The 22658-nt window shown below is 43.3% G+C and overlaps 1 protein-coding gene across 1 annotated transcript in view; it reads left to right on the plus strand.

The window, feature by feature from the left end:
• LOC311604096 (tetratricopeptide repeat protein 27) overlaps window positions 1-22658 on the plus strand; it is a 130247-nt gene that overhangs the window by 77533 nt on the left and 30056 nt on the right. The window contains exons 14-15 of the mRNA XM_084793636.1: window positions 13825-13923; window positions 20447-20499. Of these exons, the coding sequence (XP_084649762.1) occupies window positions 13825-13923; window positions 20447-20499 (152 nt within the window). The remainder of the gene's footprint in view (window positions 1-13824; window positions 13924-20446; window positions 20500-22658) is intronic.

Genomic DNA, 22658 nt, shown 5'->3' on the forward strand with positions numbered 1-22658 from the left:
TTAGAAAATAGTCTGGAAAAGACACATGGTCACAGGATTTTTTTGTTTTCTTTTTTTTTTTTTTAAATGTTAGACTGCAGCTTTATGCATTCCATTTGTAAGTTGGCAATTTATGTCAATTGAAAATGAAGTCATTGATATACCAAAATACATTTTCATGGAAATCCTGAAACTGGTTTCTAAACTCTGTGTCAGATTGTGAAGCAAGGCTATGTTTTTACCTCAAGGAAATATGTACTTATTTAAGTCAGGGGCTAAATCAACTAAAAATGCTAAAGACTTTTTCATTTTTGTCATCAAGGTCTGGCATAACTTCTGTTTATAACTACAAGTAATGTGATGTCGTGTTGAAAATCATTACGTCTTTTTGATATTTGACCTTGTCTTAGCCTTCATATCCCTCGAGAGTAATGATGTTACCATAGTTAGCTTAGATGTCGGTTTTCTTTCTTCTTTCCCTCCCTCCTTCCCTCCCTCCCTCCCTCCCTTCCTCCTTTCCTTCCTTCCTTCTTTCTTTCTTCCTCCTCTTCCTCCTCCTCTGAGCCAGGACAGTTCCTGTAATTGACGATGATTTAATATCTTGTCCCTTATGAATATCACCATATTGATAACAGTTTGTATGTTACCCTTTGTTTGTTTGTCTGTTTGTTATACAGTGCTCTGTCTGAATATACACCTGCAGGCCAGAAGAGGGCATCAGATCACATTATAGATGGTTGTGTGCCACCATGTGGTTGCTGGGAACTGAACTCAGGACCTCCTGAGTCCAGTGCTCTTAACCTCTGAGCCATCTCACCAGCCCTGATATTACTCATTTATAATACTTTTGGCCATATATTTTCTTGATGTTCTGTGCAGTGGTACTTCATTGAACGTGAGATTTGGGACAGTGATTGCACTGTCTTTCATTAATTTTATGAGACGTTTATTTTTACCTTCCGTTTCCAGGGTACCCTAAGTAATTAATCAGATATGCTGACAGTAGACAAAGAAAATCATTTAACATAATTTCTATTGTTTCATATACCTTTCTTTAGCTGTGCCTTTTAATGGCACTAAAGAAGTCATCTCCTTAGTGACATTGTATTCCTCATTGGTACAAATGTCAAGGAGCCATGTTTGTGTTATGAGTGTTGCCATCCACCAAAGAGGAAGAGTACGTATACACTTTCTTTGTTGCAATGCAACTTGGTGAGCTACAAAACCTATACTCAGGAACCATGTAACCAAGTTCCAAACACATCATTAAAAATCTCATAATGTTGTAAGTAAGTGTTTAACTTTTGTGTTGGGCCACATTTATAGCCATCCTGGAGCCTGTACAGGTCGTGGCTGCTGGTTGGACACCCTGACCTATAACTGGCCGCTGATATTTATAGCACTGTCATGAGCCAGGTCCTTCTTCGGGCATCCAGCTGGTGTTAACAACCCAGATGATCTGACTGTGGAGCCAACAGTTTGGTTTTTTGTTGTTTTTAGTTGAGGTTAAATATATATATATATATATATATATATATAATGTACTTTGCCGTTTGTCAATATGCAATTCATTAAGATGAACTAGGTTGATAGTGTTGGGCAACTGGTCTCCACAACCTTTCCATCTTGTGAAAGTGAAACTCTTACAGCCTTTAGCCTTTCGTCCTCATTCCCTTCTTCCAGCCTCTGACAGCCACATCTGCTGTCTTTCTCATGGACCTGCATCATAACAGCAGAGTCATACAGTGGTCGTCGCTCTTTCTTATGTGTATGAGTGTTTGGTCTGCACGTGTGTAAGCACACCACGTGTGTGTAGTACCCACAGAGACCAGAAGAGGGCATTGGATTCTCGGGCACTGTAGTTATGGACATTTGTGAGCAGCCCTTGGTTACCGGGAACCTCATCTGGTCATCTCCAGGAGCTGCCAGTGCTCTTAACCTTTAGGCCATCTTTCCAGCCCTCAGTATTTGTCTTTGGTGACTGGCTTATTTCACCTAGTGTAGTGTCCTCAGGGCTCATCCATGCTACAGTAGATATGAGAACTTCTTCCTTTTGAGACTGGATATTATTTCATTGTGTCACATTCTGTTTGCCTGCTTATTGGGTGGTTATCTGCATTGTTCCCACCTCTTGCCTTTATAGATAGTGCTGAAATGCTATGAAAATAGGTGTGCAAGAAAAGTGGGCCTAGTGGTCTTTTACACTGAAGAACAAAACAAAACAACGACAAAAAACAAACAAACAAACAAAAACAGATAATGCTTTTTTAAAATTAGTTTTCAAATCAGGTTTCATTATAGCATTTTAAAAATGAAATTTAAGTGGTGTGTGTGTGTGTGTGTGTGTGTGTGTGTGTGTGTGTGAAGTTGAGCTAATTGTTTGCTTTTCTCACTTTGGATAATGAATGCAACTAGTATCCTCCAAAACCAGTGACAGGCAGCAGTCTGGAGAATAGAACATCCTCGTACAGTGAATCTACTGAAGCTAATGGGGATTACTTGGCAGAAAAGGCTCTTAACATACAGCTTTGGAGTTGGTTTTCACTGGCAGCTGGACCAGCTCAGTGATCCTAACTAAATGTGATTACATAACTTCTGGAGATAATTTTGGTTTTGATAATGGGAAAGTGAGGGTATATGCTATCTAAAAAACGAGCAATACCAGAGGAGGGGGTTGTTCCATAATGAAATATCCCATAATGCATAGTGTAGCCATCTATACTAACTTTTCCAGCCTGCTATGTGGGTAGCACTATGGTTGAAAATCCATGCCCTAACACAAGTCACTCTTTCCTCCTCTCACATAAGAGAATATGATGGGCTTGTCTTTGAGAGACAAGATGTACTTGAATGGCTAAAGCAAAGGAGGGCCTGACAGCAGGTGCAGGAGCCCAAGCAGAGCCTGGGAATGAAAGCTTAGTGTGGGCTGAAGGGATGGAATTGCTGGCCAACAGGCTCGTTCTTCAGAGTGGGAAGAAGCAAGGCTGTGACAGTGGGAATGCTGGATTGGACCAGGCTGTCAGCTGTCTTACATGTGAGGCTAGACTGGTTGTCTTTTCTAGGTTGTTAGGGAACCACTGACGTTGATTTATGCCGTGCTTTGTCCTCAGTGCAAGAATGGGGTGTGTGCAGAAGGAGCCCAGGACCATTGTTCTGTCCGCACTGGCTATGAGAGGGGGCACTGGGTAGTAACAAGCTGCATTGCCCAGGGCAGCTCTTGGTATGGGAGGGACACCAGAGCACAAGGATGACGTGGGGGAAGTCTCAGGGAAGACTTGACAGGCTTGATGGCCTTGTTATTACAATTTAGAACTAATTACTGAGACAAAGAAATGACGGTTGCTCAAGGCAGAGTCACAGTACCAACAGATATCATATGAGGATGCTTTGCAGCCTGCCATATGTCTTCAATTCAGGCAGACTGAAGCAAATGCCAAACTACGCAGGCATTTGGTGCTCTGATTGTGTAGAACTATTACAAGCTATAACTCAAACACTGTAGACTTGTGACCCAGGGTCGGGTGTCTCTGAAGAAAGCGCTGTCATTATGCTATGCTGTCTCCTTTAAGTGCCACAAAAAAGAGAAGCTAGAATTAAAAATAAATGCTGACCACTATTTTCATATCTGTCCAAAAGATCAGGTTTAATGTGAAATCTAGGTAAATGGAGAGAGGCATCTGCAGAGCATTGGTACAAAAATAGCACTACTTGCTTTGTGTCAGGGTTGGGCTGCACACAAACATGCTGTTTATGGTGCATTTCTTGGAGAGCTGGAGGACACAGAGCATTTGCCTCAGTGCTTTTGAGATTGCTAGCCACCATCCACCCATTCCCGCCTGTCTTGTTTGTTCATTTGGTTTTCCATGATACTCAAGACCCTAGTGAAACATAATCTTGGACTTCTCTGACTTGAGGGCACTAAAAGCTGAAAGTAGGGGAGACATCTAACCAATTCTTCAAGGCAGGATTTGCTGACATACAGACCAATTTAAAACGTGAGTTCTTATTTCTGTTGTTAGTCATTTTCCTGTTGTCCTGACTTTTATACAAGAAGTAAAAATGAATTTCCTTGGTATCCAACCAGTGTGTGTAGCATGGAAAGAGGAAAATGGTCCTTCCCGTCAAGTGTTCCAACCCAGCTCAACACGGGCTTTTCCTTTTCTTTATTATATTGCGCTGCCTTTTGAAAAGCTTCCTTTCTCCTTAACTCTTCTCCCTGGTTAATGGACGACTCGCTTTTGTAAGGTCATGTGATGCTACTACAGTATGAACTCAAGGCTCAGATACTCAAGATGACCGGCAAGGCCAGTAGTGTCCCTGCTGGGTGGGTGGGGAGGTTACTGCTGATGGGATGCAGGAAGTAGTTGTTGAATGCATGATGGAGGCACAGGGACGGTTGGAGGGAGCTGGTTTCTCAGGTGGAGAAAGAGCTTGAGGAAAAGCATGGATTCAGGAGTTTACATGGCTGTTCCAGTACGTGCTTGCTATTTGGGTGGCCCATCCAAGCAGTGATTTTTGTTTTTTGTTTTTTGTTGCTGTTTTTTGTTTTTTTGTTTTGGTTTCAAGACAGGGTTTCTCTGTGTATCCTTGGCAGTCCTGGAACTTACCCTGTAGACCAGGCTGGCCTTGAACTCACAGTGATCCACCTGCCTCTGCCTCTTGAGTGCTGGGATTAAAGGCGTGTGCCATGGCGCCCAGCCAAGGAGTGTTTATTTTTAATTCTGTAAGAATTAAAATGGTTTAATTCCATGTTGGCTCAGGGAGTTAAGGGGAACGAGGGGAGGAAAACAGACAAGCTCACAACTGCCTGTAACCCTAGCTTCAGGAGATCAATGCCCTCCTCTGGCCTTTGGCAGCACCTGCACTCATGTGCACAGAGCTATACTCCAATGCACATATACAGAGCCTAAAAAATAAAAATAAATCTTAAAAAAGAAAAGAAGGCTATATCCAAATGGAACTTGTACCTGTGAGGGTGAATTTTGTTTTGTTTTTTTGTCATTCTTTAACACTTCACTTTCTTTGCTAGACAAATGAAAATGAGAAAAATTGGTTTCAATAGATTAATTTCTTGTAATAGTTTAGTTTTTTGACCTACTAATGCATTGTGGATAAAAAGTATGAGAAATTCAGTGTCATAGGGGCATATCTAACATTTGTAAGTGCTGTTATAAATTCATGTAAGCTAAACAAACATTGAAGATGAAGCTACTTGCTTTAGAGGACACAAATTACGCAAAATAAGACTCAGTTTTGCTTTATGTATTTCCCAGTAAGTAGTTTCCGTGTTGTTATTAATAGTAGTGGTGGTGGTAATTTGAGATACTATCTTACTTTGTAGCCCCAAAATGGCCCAGCGTTCATTCCTCTTGCCTCAGCCTCCTGAGTCCTGGAATGATGCTTGATAATTACACTTGAACTTAATTATAGCTGGCAATAATACCACTTTTGAATATGGGCTTTTTAGTACACTGATCTTTAAGTCTCCTACTAACATGATAAAAACCAACATCTGGCAACTAGTTAATAGGCTTTTACAGATCATGTATTTTATATTGCTTTTGTGTTCTTTGTCTCCTCGAGAGGGTTATTGTTTGGATAGAATGTTGTGTGGTCTCCTGACTAAATAGTATCGAGTCCCTGCCATGTACCAGATGCAGATGTGGATGCATTACACTGTGCCAACCCATGAGCAGAAACAGAGAGTTTGTGCTGGAAAATGACAAAGGGAGAACCACTCCAGGCCCTGATTTAAGGTTACCTAACTTTATGGCTAGAGGACTTTATTGTAATAGATTTTGTGTAATTGACCAATATGTCACAAATGGTACTGTCCCAAGTTTAACTAAAGAATGAAGGTCACAGGTGAGTATTAGTGACCTTAGCAGTAAGCAGAAGCAGGACTAGGCTGACGTTTGTCACAAAGGGAAACTTTCTGAGTTTACTCTTAGGTTGGCAGGATTGAAGGAAGCCTTGGGGTCAGTGTGTGTGTGTGTGTGTGTGTGTGTGTGTGTGTGTGTGTGTGCCTGTGTGTCTGTGCCTGTGTGTCTGTGCCTGTGTGTCTGTGTGTCTGTGTGTGTCTGTATGTGTGTAATATACGAGATTGAACCCTGGTGCTGGCACATGCTAACTATACATTATACCTCTGAGTGACATTGCCAGACCCAGTTTCCTCATAAGATTTTTAAAATTAATTTATTCAGAGTACATCTCAATTGTTATCCTATCCCTTGTATCCTCTCATTCCTTGTTCCTCCCTCCCTCCCACTTTCACCCTATTCCCCTGCCCTATGTCTGTGAGCGAGGGAGACCGCCTCCCCCACTAAATGGTCATAGGCTATCAAGTCTCGTCTTGGTAGCCTGCTTATTCTTTATCTGAGTGCCACCAGGCCTCCCCACCAGAGGGAAGTGCAGACCCAGACTCTTCAAATAGCCACAGGAGGATCAGGAGGAAGGAAAACCCCCTCTTGCAGGGCAGGTGATGTGGTTTGGGATGTTGCATCTGAGGTGATGGTGCTGTGTTCAAGAAAAGACAGCTGATGGTCCCCAGAGCAAAAAGCCTGAGTGAAGGCGCATTGTGAGGTACTGAGACATACAAAAGATGTTAAGATGCAGACTTGCAATTCTTTGGTTTCCGTGTGCTAAATGGAGAGGGAGGAGGTATGAGTCACACACAAAAAGTGGTAGAATAGATGGGCAGTGCGCCGCCCAGGGGTGAATGAGGCTGTGATGATCAGAAAAGGCCTGAGGGAGAAGTAGGTATTGATGTGGCTGTAAAGAGGGCGTTAGATTTGGACAGAAGTGAAAACTGGGGACATGTATTCTGGGAACAAGAGCCTGCATATGCAAACAGCAGTCATTTAGAAAGCAGAGATTCTTGGTGACTGTAGAGTTTGATCTTATTTTATTCTGTCCTAATGGTAATACAGGAACTAGTATTGCATGTGACCTGGTTCCAGGTACTGTTTTGTAAGCACTCTGGGGTGTCATTAGCCAGCAGCACAGTCACCAAGGTCCTTAGTGCTTTTACCCCCTTCATAGGAAAAGAAATAGAAATGTTAGTAGTGTGTACCAGCTCCAGAGCTCTTAACTTCCCAGCTTACCTCTTGTGGAGATCATGACAGGACACAATGCCATATTGGCCAAGGCCAAGTTGTAGAGAGCCCGAATACCTCAAGCTGTCAGCTTAGAACTCTTTTCCCTTCAAAAACAGAATGAAGTTGTTAGGTTGATTTTCAGGATCCATCCAGCAGACCTCCCTGCCAGCCTGACCTTTGTAGCATGGTGCTCTGTGGCTTTAACCATCCCAGGCCCAGGCCGCACTCACCCTTCATTTACGGGGCAAATGTGCGCTGCCTATGTAGTGTTTTTTGTTTGTTTGTTTGTTTTGTTTTGTTTTGAAACAGACTGTCAGTACACAGCCTAGGTTGGCTTTGAGGCTGTCATTCTTCTGCCTCAGGCTCCCTAATACTAGGCTTGTGGGCATGTGACATTATGCGTGACTTATTTTAGTTTTTGAAAGGATAAAATATCTCTATTTGAAATGTAATCTGATAGTTTCTGCATAAGGTTGTATTACTTGTAGTAGAAGATTCAAGGAGGTTGGTGTTCACACACATTTCAAGGGTGGAATATGTGAATAATATGCACAGAAAAAGAGATTCATCCTCCCTCTCTCCTGCACTCCCTCCCTCCCTCCCTCTTATACTGATCAGCAATTAAAAAGCAATACAAAGCTCTCAAGGTTTAACTTGTAGAACTGCCAAGAGCCTTGAGCCCTACAATAACATCCAGGCTGACTGAGACTAAGTACAGTGGGGAGGGCAAAACTTCGCTGCCTGATCCTAGGACCCCCAAGTTGTATGGCACAGGCCAGTCTATTCTGTGCTTGCATAGGGTGAAGATTCCAGTCCCTGCATCGTTCCACTGCTGGGAAAACAGAGGCAGCATATGTGCGGGGCTCGCACACTCCTGGTCCGCAGTCAGCCCTCTGTAATAAATATGGGACTTTTCTCTCCTGCCTACTGCAGTGCACGAGCAATGGTAGCAGATTACTGTTGCCCATTATCCCAGCCCAATAGGATGATAAACCTAGCAAGAGAGTCTCAGAAGCATATGACATGAACACACTGAGTTTTCTAGAAAGAGTAGGCAATTAACAGATAGCTGTAACCAGATGCAAACAAGGAGGGAAACAGCATTCAACAACTGTAGCCCAGAGTGATGGGAGAACGGAGGAAGCTGTCCATTCAGGGAGGCTGAGACGGACAGGTGATGCTCCTGCACCCACAGTGAGGAGAGCCTGAGACTGCTGTGCACATATTTAAGGAGTGAGCGCGACGCATCCTCAGGAAAAGCCGCCACCAAACAGTGGTTGCGGCGATCTCGGATTTGGCCCAGGGTGCTTCCTGTTGTTGAGCTACATCCAACAGCTGTTTGCACTGGTGCCGTGGGACTGAAGGAAGGAAGCAGAAGGCAGAGAACGGAGAACTGGCTGGATTAGGGCTGGGTTGTGGTGACCTTTAGTACAGGTGACAGACCAATGCACAGCAATTAATTGGCTTGAAGGGACTTAGCAGAAAAGTGTGAACCTTGGATTTTCATGTGGAGACCCCCACCCACCCTTAGGAAGAAGGAAATCTGAGCGGCAAGTCAGAACACCGGCCAGGTGGTGGTGGCTCACGTGTTTAACCCCAGCACAGGCAGAGAAGGGGCATCTCTGAATTCAAGGCCAGCCTAATCTGCAGAGCAGGAAGGAGTTCCGGGACAGCCAGCGCCACACAGAGAAACCCTGTCTTGAAAAACAGAGCAAAACAGAAAATTGTGATATCTCTCCCTGTTTCCTTGCTGTTGTAAATGTTACCTTTGCAGATATAAAAGTGATTTCACCACCCTCCAGCGAGCTCTGTGCGCCCCTCAGTGGTTGCTTTCCGTCTCAGGTGTTGAAGTTTGGCAAGTACCGTAGGCACTGAACTAGTAATCGCGGAGCTCTGCGTGAGCTGTTTTCTCTCTAGGCCATGATTTCCTATTGGCTTCTTTTGAATTGATTTCTAATTGAGTGAGCTCCCCTTTCAGCTCTTGAAGCCTGCTGATTCTGAATAGTTTGTATGACCAGTGTATTTATCCCACCACTAGATGGCACCAGTGCACCTCTGAGCCCCAGCACCTCTGGGGTGTCTCAGAGCCTTGGAGTTATAGCCTGGTTTACCCCGCAGGTAACTGAGGCTCAGAGGTGGAGTATTGCAGCCACACAGGTGCTCAGGGCTCCTGAGCCAGCTGCGTCTTCTCACTTGGTTGTGTTCTGTGTGGCTCTGGGAGGGAAATTCTGGCAGCTCACGTTCCCAGCTACCTATGCGCTCGCGCTCTCTCTCTCTCTCTCTCTCTCTCTCTCTCTCTCTCTCTCTCTCTCTCTCTCTCTCTCCTCCCCCCTTCTCTCTTTTCTCCCCCCTCTGTCTGTCTGTCTGTCTGTCTGTCTGTCTCTGTCTCTCTCTCTTTCTTCTCTCTCTCTCTCTCTCTCTCTCTCTCTCTCTCTCTCCTCCCCCCTTCTCTCTTTTCTCCCCCCTCTGTCTGTCTGTCTCTGTCTGTCTGTCTCTGTCTCTCTCTCTGTCTCTCTCTCTTTCTTCTCTCTTCTCTCTCTCTCTCTCTCTCTCTCTCTCTCTCTCTCTCTCTCCCCCCCCCCCTTTTCCTAATAATGCAATCATTTAAATAAGGCATTATTTCATTCAAAATAAGCAGTCGTTCTGCTTTTGTGTCTCTGCACTGGCGCCCACACACTGGGCTCTGGCTTCCACAGGTCATGGTCAGCAGTGGCAGTGGCCTTCTGGCTTGCCCCAGATGTGTGAGCTCTATAGAAATCTCAACCGTTGTTTCCATTCTTGGCCAGACCATCTTAGCTCTTCCTTCCAGCTGGCCATGCCCATCTCCTTGTGGCTGCTTCTCTGTGCATCTGCATGGCTCTGGGGAAAGGAGCCATTTGGGGTCTGAAGGTAAAAGAGCAAGCAAATGAGCGGACCTCTTGGGTGCCCCAATACATGTTATACACACTATTTTTCTCCCCTTCTTTCTCTACTGGTGACAAGAGTGGCATTGTCATAAGTCATGGCTCATTTGTGGATAGGATCATCTATTGAGAGGCAGTATAGGCTTTGTCGCAACACTGGTGTGGTTGCATGCCTCCTATTCATTCTGCATTTCCTTAATGGTGGTGACAATTATCCCGTAGCAGATTTTGTGAGGAACACATGGAAAGCTCATAGTATCAGGGCCTGGCATACTTAGTAGATGCTTGGTAAGTGAAAATTATTTTGCTGACTAGAGGAAGGGAACAGGAATGATGATAGTATATCGAAAGTTGGACAAGGTGTAGCCAGGCAAAATTAATAATGCTGTTGTTACCAGAGTCACTGTATGCTATTGGGGGAATTGGGTTTCTCTCTGGGTTCTTTGTCCCATTAATAAAATAATTTAAGAATAGACTGAGTGGAAAATTGTGTATAGTTTATTAGCATCCAAAAGAAAATTCCCAGAGCAGGCAGGCTGTAGATCTCAGCAGCCACCTGAGGAGGAGAATGGAGGAGAGAAGGAGAAACCGTGTCCGTGAGTTAGGCTGGCATGGAGAGGAGGCACACAGTGATGGGCAGCCACCCAGTGGGTTGGAGGTGCTGTGTAGAGAAGGAATGAGGAAGCCCAAATGCCAGGAAAAGCCCATTAGGTTCTGCCCGCACCCTAAAGAGACAAAAGAGGAACAAAGCCGCGTGTTTTACTTAGAAAGGTGGGCGCACCCACAGACCCTCACTGAGGCTCTCGACTGTGCTAGGGGACAGGAGGAGAATTCTGTATGTCATTAAAGGTCTCTTATTCCACCTGTGTCCTTAGCATGTTTGAGGTGAGCTGTCATCCCGGGGGCTGCTCCTGCCTTCCTGAGGCACGGCCCCTTAGCAAGGTGTTTGGATTAACTCTCAAGGGAGGAGACAACGGCATGTGTCTGCGCAGAGGCGATACCGAAAGACCTGGACACACATCAGATTTAAAAGACTTAGTAGGAAGAGGATGGATAGAAAATAGCTCAAGCATTTTATATATTAATAAAATGTTGAAGCAGTCTCATTTTAGGTATCTAGATTAAAATATTATTAAATAAACTTTAAAAAAAATGTACTGCCAGAACATGCAAGGAAGCTATGCTTTTACCCCCTGACAGCTCTGGGCTAAGTTATAGTGATCTTGGAGCTTAAAGAACTCAACTGTATTTTAAGGACTTGTGTGAAAGCTTTGAGGGTTCTTGATTTCTTTATTAAGTGTATTGTGTGTGTGTGTGTGTGCGCGCGCATGTGTGTGCATGCATGCATGCATGCATATGTGACTAACTCAACTTGCAGGAGCTGATTTTTCCCTTTCATCTTTCAGTGCAGCCTCCTGTCACTGCTGCTCTGAGTATTTCAGGCTAGCTAGCTTACAAGCTTCCTGGATGTGCCTCTCAGGAATGCTAGTCTATCGACATGTGCCACCACATCTGGATTTTTTTTTTTTGGACACAGGTTCTGGCCATCAAACTCAGGTCAGGTTGTCAAGCTGTTACTTGCTGAGCCGTCTCACTGGCCCCATCGGTCATTATTGATAATGGTAGTTTAGTAATAATTTAAACATAAAGTAAAAGAGATGCCAAGGATTGTCCACAGTTCTTCAAATTCTAACATGCTGAATTGAGAAATAAAAAATAAAGAGCATGTGGTGAGTCAGCTGTAAGTTTAAAATTGAGAGCTTTGTGAGTCCAGGGGACAGGATGCTGAAAGGCCTCTCCTTTCATGATTACCTGGCATTGATAGATGCAAGCTAGTAGTTAACTGATCTTAGGATTCCATTCCATGCAAATTACTAAAACAATGCAAAAGTAACCAGAGTAAAAGGATACAAGAACCATATTAATACTTTATATTAGATGAAGTGATATGTCTAAATTTTCCTTAACATTTTCTAATGTGCTGAGTATAAAACATTAGCTAGTTTTAAAACTTAAAAGTAAATAATAAACTTTATCTGACCAGTGTGGGTGAGAGCTCTGTTGTAAGTGCTAATCTGTTGTAAGTGTTGCTAATCTTTTCTGAGGGATTGAAAACTAAGGTGTTTTATTCTTATCTTGACTTTACACAGCTTCCTTTTTATATCAACACATGAGGAATAATATTTGTTCTGTCTGTCTGTCTGTCTGTCTGTCTGTCTGTCTGTCAATTGCTGTTGAGGCTCGGGCAGGAATTTGCAGTGTTCCTATTTTAGTCCCAGAATTCGATGAGATAGTCCTCCTTTCAAGTGACTTAGAATTCATTGTCTTTAACCTGCCATCTTGGTGGGGACCCCTGCATAATAGTACCACATTGTATAGAAAAAACTGCTGCTGGTATAACTCTTGAGGAAGCCAGCTGTGTTAAAGCATGCCTGTCACCCTGGCACATGACAGGTAGGGGCAGAAGGATCCATGAGTTTGAGACCAGTTTGGGTTGCAGAATAGGGCCTTTGTAATAAGCCAGAACCAAAGCCATACAAACACACAAAACCCAGATATGTCTTTGTTTCGGCGATGTTAAAAAGCCAAGAGTGTACCCTAGAACTGATGAAATGAACGAAGACTTCAAGGATGAACATGTTTCGGTGGCAGGGGCTTGTTTTACATATTGTCACATAGGTTAGGGCTGCACTTGGGTCCTTTTAGACTTTGTCATGGTCAGGGAATGTGTTTTATTTCCCTAAACGGTTCTTTTTATTCATTCTATAAATAGCCAGGTGAAAGCCAATTGGTGAGCTGCCTTTCAGCCATAGTTCAGGCAGCAAACTAGTTTCCTGCAAGTCTCTTTGCCTCTCCCTGCACCTCCCCTGCCACCTTCACCTAGCCTCTACCAAATCTGTTCTGCATAAAGGAAGCCCTGGGTGGTCATTTATAGCCTCCTGTGAATTCTGAGAAGTGTTAAATTGCCAGGGGATGTTTGCTTTGGAAGCCAACAATCCTTATCTGCTTAGAGAACTTTCTGGTCTCTCTGCCCTCCCTGTAGAACAGGTTTCTGTGAGGCAAGTTAGGAGGAGGGACTGGAGGTAGCTCCTCCCCTGCCTGGGGGAGGCTGGGGCAGTTGTGGAGTGTGTCATCCCTTTCCCAGAGCTCTCCCTTGCTCTGTGCTCAGTCTGTAAGAATGTAGGCTTCCATCTGCGAGGGCTTGTGATTGAAAGGAGAACAAGCATTCCTGACTAATGCCATTGACTTTTTACCAGATATAGCTCCTTTGACAGGATCTGTTGAATTTTAGGGAAACCCTGTGATGCAAAGAAACTAGTTACCTGTTTCCCAAATATCAGCCATATTCTGACCATATGTTTTCCATGTTTTCTGCAGACGTGCCTACACAGATACATGCTAGGGAGGCTGGTTTTGGTGGAATAGTGGAGGTTTTCTGTCAGACTGGAGGATGAAAGCAGAACCCTGTCCTTGTGTTTGTGGTATATGGATCAGTTGTGAATCTGCTGATACTGTGTAAGGGCTTATGCATCATTAGTTCCAGGTTTAGCATCCCAGACCCAAATATACAGGCTTATAAACAAAGCTGCCCGTTACCTTTGACTAACACCAAGTATATAAATAATATCAACATTGCAATGCTTTCATTGCTATAATAGCTTTGAAATTTTCATGGTAAATTTCATCTCCACTAAATTTCCTACATTTAAACAAGACAAGGCAAATATTCCATAGTTCTGAATTCTGCATAGCCGTGTTTTTCTCCATAGTATCCTAAATCTGTTCAGATTGTAGCTTCTAAGTGTGGTATGTGTTTGAATAACTCTGACTTTTGATCTTTGCAGCTTGGAGTTTGGTTTTCCCTAGGCTGCGCCTACCTGGCCTTGGAAGACTATGGGGGCGCGGCGACGGCGTTCCAGCGCTGTGTGACCCTGGAGCCTGACGTAAGTTTGTTGCCCCCTTACTTATTTCAGCTCCTTGTGATGTTTTAAGTTAACTGGGCTGTGCTGTACGGCTTAGAGTAGCAGCTGCTTCTGTGGCGGAAGCACATGTGTGATGGAAAGTCACACTCAAGGTACGTGGTGTATAAGTCAAAATGTTTTTGGGGGGAAATCATATAATAGCTATGGCTTCATTTAGTAAATAATTTTGGTAACCATTTTTTGAGTTAAAACTAGGTGTGACTGACTAGTACAGCAAGTGACCTGCATCTTCTGTAATTCACTAACATGTTGCCTATGTTCATTGCACTACTAGGCAGTAAATGTTTTAGTGCGGCGTCTCTTTCTGTTTAACGGCTTTGTAGACATGATCATTCACATACTGTGAACTTAGAGTAATAATTGAGTGCTTTAATTCAGAGTTACAGCCTTAGCATATTCTTGGAGCATTTTTACAACCCTAAAAAGAAGCCTGGCTCCCATCAGCAGCCACTGCCCATTCCTCCCTCCTAGGCTTCTTCCCTGCTCTAGCACCAGACAGCACCGGCTACAGATTTCCAGTTCTGGGCATTTCCTGGAAGTGGACTTAGAGGCTGGTTTCTTCCACATACATTAGTGTTTTACAGCTGTCCATGCTGCAGACTGTGTCAGTGCAGCATTAACTTTTTATTGGCTGGTAATGATCCATTGTTTGTGCAGATCAAATGTTCCCACTTATCAGTTGATGGCATTTGGATCTTCTGCTGTTAACGTTTGTTTGCCAGTTTTGGGTAGACTCATGTTTCCATTTCTCTTGGGTTTATAGTAGTGATAGAGCTGCTGGATCATGTGGTCAAACCTTAGAGGACCTGACAGGCTTTTCCAGGGGACTTTTTACGTATTCTTGCCAGCAGTGAATAAGGATGCCAGTTTCTCAGCATCCTTGCCAGCACTTGCTACTTTTTCTTTTTGTTCCAGCTGCCCTGGTGGGTGGCATCTCATTGCTTCAGTTTGTGTTTCTTTGATAGCGAATCTGTTGATTATCTTTGCATTTGCTTATTGGCTGATGAAGTGTTTTCTGGGGGAGTGTTTATTTGCATCCTTTACACATTTAAAAGTTTGTTTTTGATTGTTGAGTTGTAAATTCTTTATGTATTCTAACTCTAAGGCCTTTATGAGTTGTAGATAATGCCCTCCCATTCCTTGTGGTTTTCCTTTTTTGGGGGGGGGAAGATTTATTTATTTTATATATACAAATACTTTGCCTGATTATGTGTTTGGACCATGTGTATTCCTGGTGCTTGCAGCAGAAGAGGTCAAAAGAGGGCATCGGCCCCCTCCCTGCTCTGGAGTTACAGATGGTTGTGAGCCACCACTGGGAATCAAACCTAAGTCCTCTGCAGGAGCAATAAGAGCTGAGCTGTCCCTCCAGCCTCTTTTCACTTTCTTAACAGTGCCCTTTAAAGCACAGAATTTGTAAAATTTATTTTACATGTATGGATATTTTGCCTGTACCTATGTCTGTGTCTCATGTGCTTGCCTGTTGTCTAATGAGGGGCCAGAGCTGGCATTACAATAGTGAGCTGCCATGGGGGTATTGGAGATGGAACCTGGGTCCTCTGCAAGAGCAACAGTTGTTATTAACTGCTGAGCCACCTACCCAGCCTCTCTGTTATTTTACTTTTAAGACTAATTTAGCATGCACGAATGAGTACCTCTGTGCTTATGCATGGTGTGTGTGTGTGTGTGTGTGTGTGTGTGTGTGTGTGTGTGTATGTGTGTGTGTGTATGTGTGTGTGTGTGTGTGTGTGTTGGGGGAGGGGTTGAATGAGTACCATGACCTGTGTGGAGGTCAGATGACTGCTTGTTGAAGTCAGTTCTCCGCTTCCACCTCACAGATCCAGGGATCAAACTGAGGTTGTCAGGCGTGGCCTCAGATGCCTTTACCTGCTAACAGCTCTCTGGCCCTTCCATTTACAACTCTGTGTGTGAATGTGCTGTATGTGTGGCACGTGTGAAGACCAGAGGACAGCTTTCTAGAGTTGGCTCCCTCCTTCCCTGAGTTCTGGGGATCCGGCTCAGGACCTCAGGCGTGTGCAGCAAGTGTCTTTACCTACTGAGCTATCTCGCTGGCCCAAAAGCTTACACTTTCTGTTTGTTTGGTTTGGATTTGTTATTGTCTGTGCTCACCTGCATCTCACTATGTGGCTCAGGCTGGCCGGCCTGGAGCTCATGGTCTTGCTGAATGCTGGGATCACTGCACTGCCACGGCCAGTGATGACGTCTACCTCATCTGCTTTCTCCCTTTGTTTCTAATCGATTGCCCAAGCTATGATCTGATGACTGATACCCCTGCCCTTTTTTCCTTTGTGATTGGATATTGACCTCAGAGTTTCGTGTGTGCTAGGCAACTGCTCTACCATTGGGCTACATTCCCAGTGCCATTCCTACCTTTCCTTCTAAGAGTTTGTGTAGTTGAGCTCTGTTTATGGCATGAGGAAGGGTTCCAGTTTCATTCTTCTGCATGAGGATATCAGTTAGATTCATCAGCTCCTGTCTCTGTGTGTGCTAGCACCACTCACAGAAGATCTGAGGTTCAAGAATAGTGAGCGTGGCTATGTGGTGATGGTGCAGGCCTTTAATCCCAGCACCCAGGAGGCAGAGGCGGAGGGATCTCTGAGTTTGAGGCCAGCCTGGTCTACAAATTGAGGTCCAGGACAACAGGGCTACGTCGAGAGAAATTGTTTTGAAAAAACAAAACAAAATGGTTCTTTTCTACAATTGTCTTGTCTGCTCAGGACTCCTTAGCTTTTTATGTTGATTTTTCATAATTTTTTGTTGTTGTTGTTTTGGTTTGGTTTGGTTTTTTTTGAGACAGGGTTTCACTGTGTAGCCTTGGTTGTCCTAGAACTCACTCTGCAGACCAGGCTATCCTTGACCTCACAGAGATCTGCCTGCCTCTGCCTCCCAAGTGTTGGAGTTAAAGGCCACTGTCCGGCTTTCACTTACGCAGGGGGAAAAAAAGGTATCTGAGGCATCGATCAGGGTTTCATTTGGTCTGCACAGCAGCATTCCCACCATGAGTCTGGAAAACCTACAATCTGCCTTCTTTCCTTCTTTTTAAAAGACTGACTGCCAACCAGATGTGCCCCCTCCCTTTTTGTGTGTTGTGGGAGAACGTGTGTGACATGGCGCATGTCTATGGAGGTCAGAGGACAACCTGCGGAATTGCCTGTCTCCTCTGCCTTGTGGACACCAGTGATCAAACTCTAGTTGTTTGGCCTGTCAGCGAGCACCTTGACCTGCTGAAGCATCTTGCTAGGGCCCTGCTTCCTCTTCCTCTTCCTTCTCTTCTTTTCGCTCTTCTATCTGCCATCCCACAGACATGTGACGCAAATACTTTATGACAGAAGTATTTGATTAGCCGTAATCTTACTGCATTAGGAATCAAACTCAAGCCCGTTGTGCATCTGACCACAATCCTTATTTCATTCCTTAGAGCATTAATATCAGAATTCCGCAAAAAAAACTTCCATGGAAATATTAACAAAAATTAAAGATTATGACGGCAGACTGTGTTTCAAAGCTTTGATACCATCCACAGTGGACCCTGTTCTTCAGCTGTCTAAATCATGTTTGTCTTTTCAGTGTGCATATAGCCTACTATATTTGTTTGATTTCGCTTTCTCTTACGTTGTGTGCTTTGGGAGAACATTACATGTATGAACATGTATGTACCTGTGTGTGAGCAATTGTAATTGTAGCTGGTTGTCACCTACTTCATTTTCTTTTTTGTCCTTTAGGTGCAATATAACTTAAGGACTGTACACAGTCTCAACCGAGCAGTTTGCATAGTTTTAAAAAATAAGATGTTGAAAACTCCATTGCTCCCAGCAGCTCCCTCATGAACTCCTTCTCCTGCGGTCCTTAGCTATGCTGTAAAGGTTTTCTCTATACGTCATTTCACATCTTCATATTAGTTAAATTGTGCATCGAGAACTTACTTGTTTAGACTTCTTTGTCAGATTACGTGTGCTGCTAGTTATAGTAGCAGTATTTCTTTTTATGCTTTGTGGCATCTGTAATGCATGTATGTCCCACCCTGTTGAAGGGTCTTTGTGTAATTTTTACTTTAATAGTGTGAATAACACTGTTGTGGACTTTTTACGTAATTCTTTGTATGGATAAAAACCTGAATTGAGATTGCTTGATCCTGTTATAATTACTGTTGGGTTTAAAATTTGTGTTTTATATATTAGCAGAATTTAGAGAAATAAATGGCTTTTGTATGCTAACTTTTGTTCTTTGGACATATTTTCCCTTTTATGTATTATTATATCTACCTCTCCAATTGCTCTTTTGACCCTTTTTTGGGGGTGGTGGCTGTTTTGAAACAAAGTTTATCTGTGTAGCCCTGGCTGTCCTGTACTTGCTTTGTAGACCAGGCTGGCCTCAAACTCACAGAGATCCATCTGCCTCTGCCTCCCTGAGTAGTGCTGGGATCAAAGGTGTGCACTACTGTGCCTGTAACACCCGACCCCCTTCTTAAAGCAGTATTAGTGTGATTTTTTTTTCTCTTTGTATATGTCTTTTTGGGGGACTTTCAAATTTTGAGGATTTATGAACTTAAAAAAAAAGTTTTATAAAATTGGGGAATCTTTGCCTGTTGTTTCTTCAAATCCTTGTCTTGCTTACCCTCCTGGCTTTGTGGTGATGACAGTTGAACTCGGGGTGTCACACATGCTGCACATACACTGTGACTGAGTGGCCTCAGCCTGCCTTTCTTTCTGGAACTCTGAATCATAAGTGTTTTACACTACTAACCGTGCCTGGCACTGTCTCCCCTCGTACTTGCCATTGCTTGCTCTGCCTTCCCTGTGAGACCTGCCCCTCCTGCTGTCGCTTCCCGCAGGCCATGCGGAGGATCCCTTGAACTAACTGCAGACGGAAGCTGAAACTGTAGTTGAAGCCTTTTCCTTTGGTCCTGTCAGCAGTTGTCATGTGCTTAAGTCGTTCAACTGTCCTCTCATTGTGTTTTCTAAGTCTTTGAATGCACTTTAATAACCATTATCAAGTCCTTGTATGTGTGTGCCAACACATCTTGCATTTTTTGTTCCATTTTTATTTTTATTAATCTTTCCTTTTGTTATGGGTGAAAATTTCCCACTTCTTTGCACCTTTACCAGTTTATTTGGCCCTCCCGCCCTTTCTCCCTCTGGTCCTCCCTCCTGGCTATCTGTCTATCATCTTTATTTTTGTCTTTTTGTTTGTGATAGTGTCTTCCTACATAGCTCATGTGGGCCTTGAACTCATGGTGTTCTGACCTGAACTGCCTTTTGTGCAGCCTCTGCCTCCTGAGTGCTGGGATTCACCCCCTGCCTGGCTCTAGTCTCGTTTTTGTTGTGTCTACAATTGTGTGTGGTTGGTATTTCCTTATTTTCCCTCTGGAAGACTGAGTTTTATTTTGACAATCAGTTAGTGTACTTGTGGATTGTCTTGAGTTAAGCTGTGTTAGGACAGACTCGGGGCTGTCATTTTTTAGATTATAAAGTCCTTGTGCTAGGAGGTAAGCTTTCTTGGACTGAGTTGAATGTCATGGTTAGACAGTAAGAACTCGACTCCTGCTTGGTCAGATCTGGCGCTGTGTGGCTTCCAGAGTCTTCATTTGGCACAAAGCATTTAGGCAATGAGTTGATTTTTTTTTTCAGGCCTCAGAAAGCCTTGCCATGTAGTAAAGCTTATTGCCCAGGGATGCTTACTGGACTTTCTAGAATGTGCTCTTGTACCTCTCTCCCATGGTGCTTTGCTGCAGAATCCAGCTGCTTTCTCAGCCCTGCAGTCTGCTCCCCTTCCTTCATCTCAGTGGACTCACTTGCTGGTTGGTTGCCTGTCTGTGTGGATACCCTGCCTGTGTCCAGAGGCAGAGGCTGTACTGACTGCTGAGACACCACAGTGCTGTCTCCTCTCTAGGGTCACTCCTGGCTGCTGCTGTCCAACTCCTCTAAACAGTGGCTTCTTTTGTCTACTTTGTAGATTTTTATGATGAAAAGAGTAGCTAGGTACTAGCTTTGCCGCATCTGGAAAGGGCAGTCAGTACATTTAATTTTAAAATCCTATGTATGTCAGTTAACTATATTTTATTAAGAAAAAGAGAGCAAAGTAAAATTCATAACATTTTTATTAGAATCAATATTTGCCTAAGTCTTGATTTGACTGGAATATATAATATAGACATATTAGTTAAATTATACTGTGAATATTCCAACTATTTTATATGTCAAAATTTGAAAGTGAAAATGTAACTGAACTCTGAATCAGTGCTGTGATAGCTATGTCATTGGTTTAGGTTTTAAAAATTATTTTAGTAAGGCATAAAAATAAAGTTTAATTTAACTTTATGCCTTTTCTTTCCTTTCAAATACATTATTGAAAATTGTGATTTATATTTTTAAGGATACATATCGTAGTAGGAAAATGGGTTATCTTTTGATTTTTAACGAGTATCTTACCTAAGAACATTCTCTAATTGAATTGTCTTTTATTTCAGAATGCTGAGGCCTGGAACAATTTATCTACTTCCTATATTCGATTAAAACAAAAGTAAGTACACGAGACAAATGTACAAAACTTAATTTTCCCCTAAAACTAGATAGATTTTTTTTTTCTTAAAACTCAATATTTGAAACCTGTTTCTGGCTCTCTTTCTATCTTTGTACATAAATTAGAATAAATTAATAAACCTTTGAATTATAATTATATAGTTATATCTTAAAAACATCTAATGTATAATACAATACATTATAATTAAGCAAAGAAATACTTCTTGAAATTGTTATTTGCTGCCAAAGTTTTTCACCCTAAATTTCATTACATGATAAAAACAAACAAGCCTTAGCTGGTCAACTCAGCTGGTAGTTTTGTTATTAATTGCTTGTCTTAAACAGTTTTATAAAATGTAAATATGACCCATTTCTTCTGGAGATGCAGATTTAAGAAAGAAAACAATGTTCAATATTGTAAAAGTTGATTAGTGCTGCAAACTATGTGGTGGACATCAAACGAGAATGCAAAGGGCGCTGTGGTAAAGTGGGCACTATCTGTTCGCCTGATGTGTGTCAGGAGCTTAGTTACTCCTGGGAAGGTCTCAGAAGAGAGAGTTTGTGGTCCTGCTTCAAAGATGCTTGTCTCGTACTGACGGTGAATTTGAAGGATGTGTGGAAAGGAAAGAGGACGCCTTGCGGCCAAACGCAGAGTGACATAAGTGAGTGGACTGTTGTGCAGGTGGAAGTAAACTGGTCCAGCGGTAGAGGAGTGTACGCTCTGATGAGAAGGATAGGAACGTAGGTCACGCCCAGCTCACTGTGTCTTCTCAGCACCTGAGCAGCACGCTGAGACCCTTGTGTTGGGAATAGCCTGGCATTGTGGTGGGGAAACAACAAAGAAAGAAACTTGGGAAGATGTCTCAGGAGGCAGTGTGTGAGGGAGAGCAGAGAGGGGCCTGGAAGCCACACAAGAAGCAGTCCGGACACGAGACAACTAGAGTGGAAACAGAAAGGGCAGATGCCAACACAGGAGCCCAGTGGGCAGCTGGCTGCTGTGAGAAGTGAAGGAAACGGAAGAGAGAAGAGCGCCTCCTGCCAGAGCTCTAACGTGGTAATGAAAGGGGCGCGCTCCAATTTTAGTTAGCCTCATTTCAGATGGCTCGTGAAGCCACAAGATAGTTCTGGGGATATTAAGACCATTTTACACTAAGATCGTGAAATGCTTCCTCTGCTCTTAGACGACAGTCTACATAAATAAGATTCAGTTTGTTCTTCCATTTTCTTAAAAATAATGCTGTGTTCTTGATTATAATGGACTGTTTTAACTCTTACTGTACACCTGTTCCTCTTCCGCTAAGGTAGTGGGTGTCTTGGTTGTACTGGGATCTTGTCAGTTTTTTTAAAGAACCTCGATAATCTTGTATATAGTGAGGTGCTCTCCCTCCCTCCCTCCCTCCCTCCCTCTCTCTCTCTCTCAGATTAATTTAATTTTACTCTGTGTGTATGAGTCTTTGCTTGGATGGGTGGATGTGTACCACGTGCATGCCTAGTGCCCACAAAGGCCAGAAGAGGGCATTGGAACCCCTGGAACTGGAGTTAAAGATGGCCGTGAGCTGCCACATGAATGTTGGGCACAGAACCCAGGTCCCTTTCAAGAGCAGCAAGTGTTCTTAGCTGCTGAGTCACCTCTGCAGCCCACACTATGAGGCCCTTAATTCTCCACTCTGTCTTTTATCATTCTTTTCAGACAATCCCCAAATATTGTTTGACTTCTTAGCACTCTCTGACTGTTCTGCTGTCCTGTAAATAGATTTTGTATAAAAGTGGGGGCCCAAGATGCAAGGCGCATCACCCCCTTATTCTTGCTTCAGCTGTCCTTCACATGTTACTCTAGACATAACTAATATTTGATTCATGAAATTAACTCAGAGGGAAGTAATTACTGTTCTCCTCAAAACAATATTTATGCTCCAAAATGACCTCATCTGGGCTGTTGTGACCACTACAGTGCCCTTCCCACTTTTCTACCTAATTTCCCCAGGTATCGGGGCCCTTGGAAACATTTCCCATTTTGTGTATATAACTTTCATAGCTTAGCTTCTCTGCCAAGTGTGCTGGATAAGTGACCACCAAGATGAAACTTCTTATAAAAAAACTGTACTTACCAAGAAAGAAACCCAGATGACTCATTTCAGTGTTTTGTGTGTGTGCATACAG

Source organism: Acomys minous, assembly GCF_964271855.1.
Source record: "Acomys minous genome assembly, chromosome: 8".
In the NCBI taxonomy this organism is placed as follows: Eukaryota; Metazoa; Chordata; class Mammalia; order Rodentia; family Muridae; genus Acomys; species Acomys minous.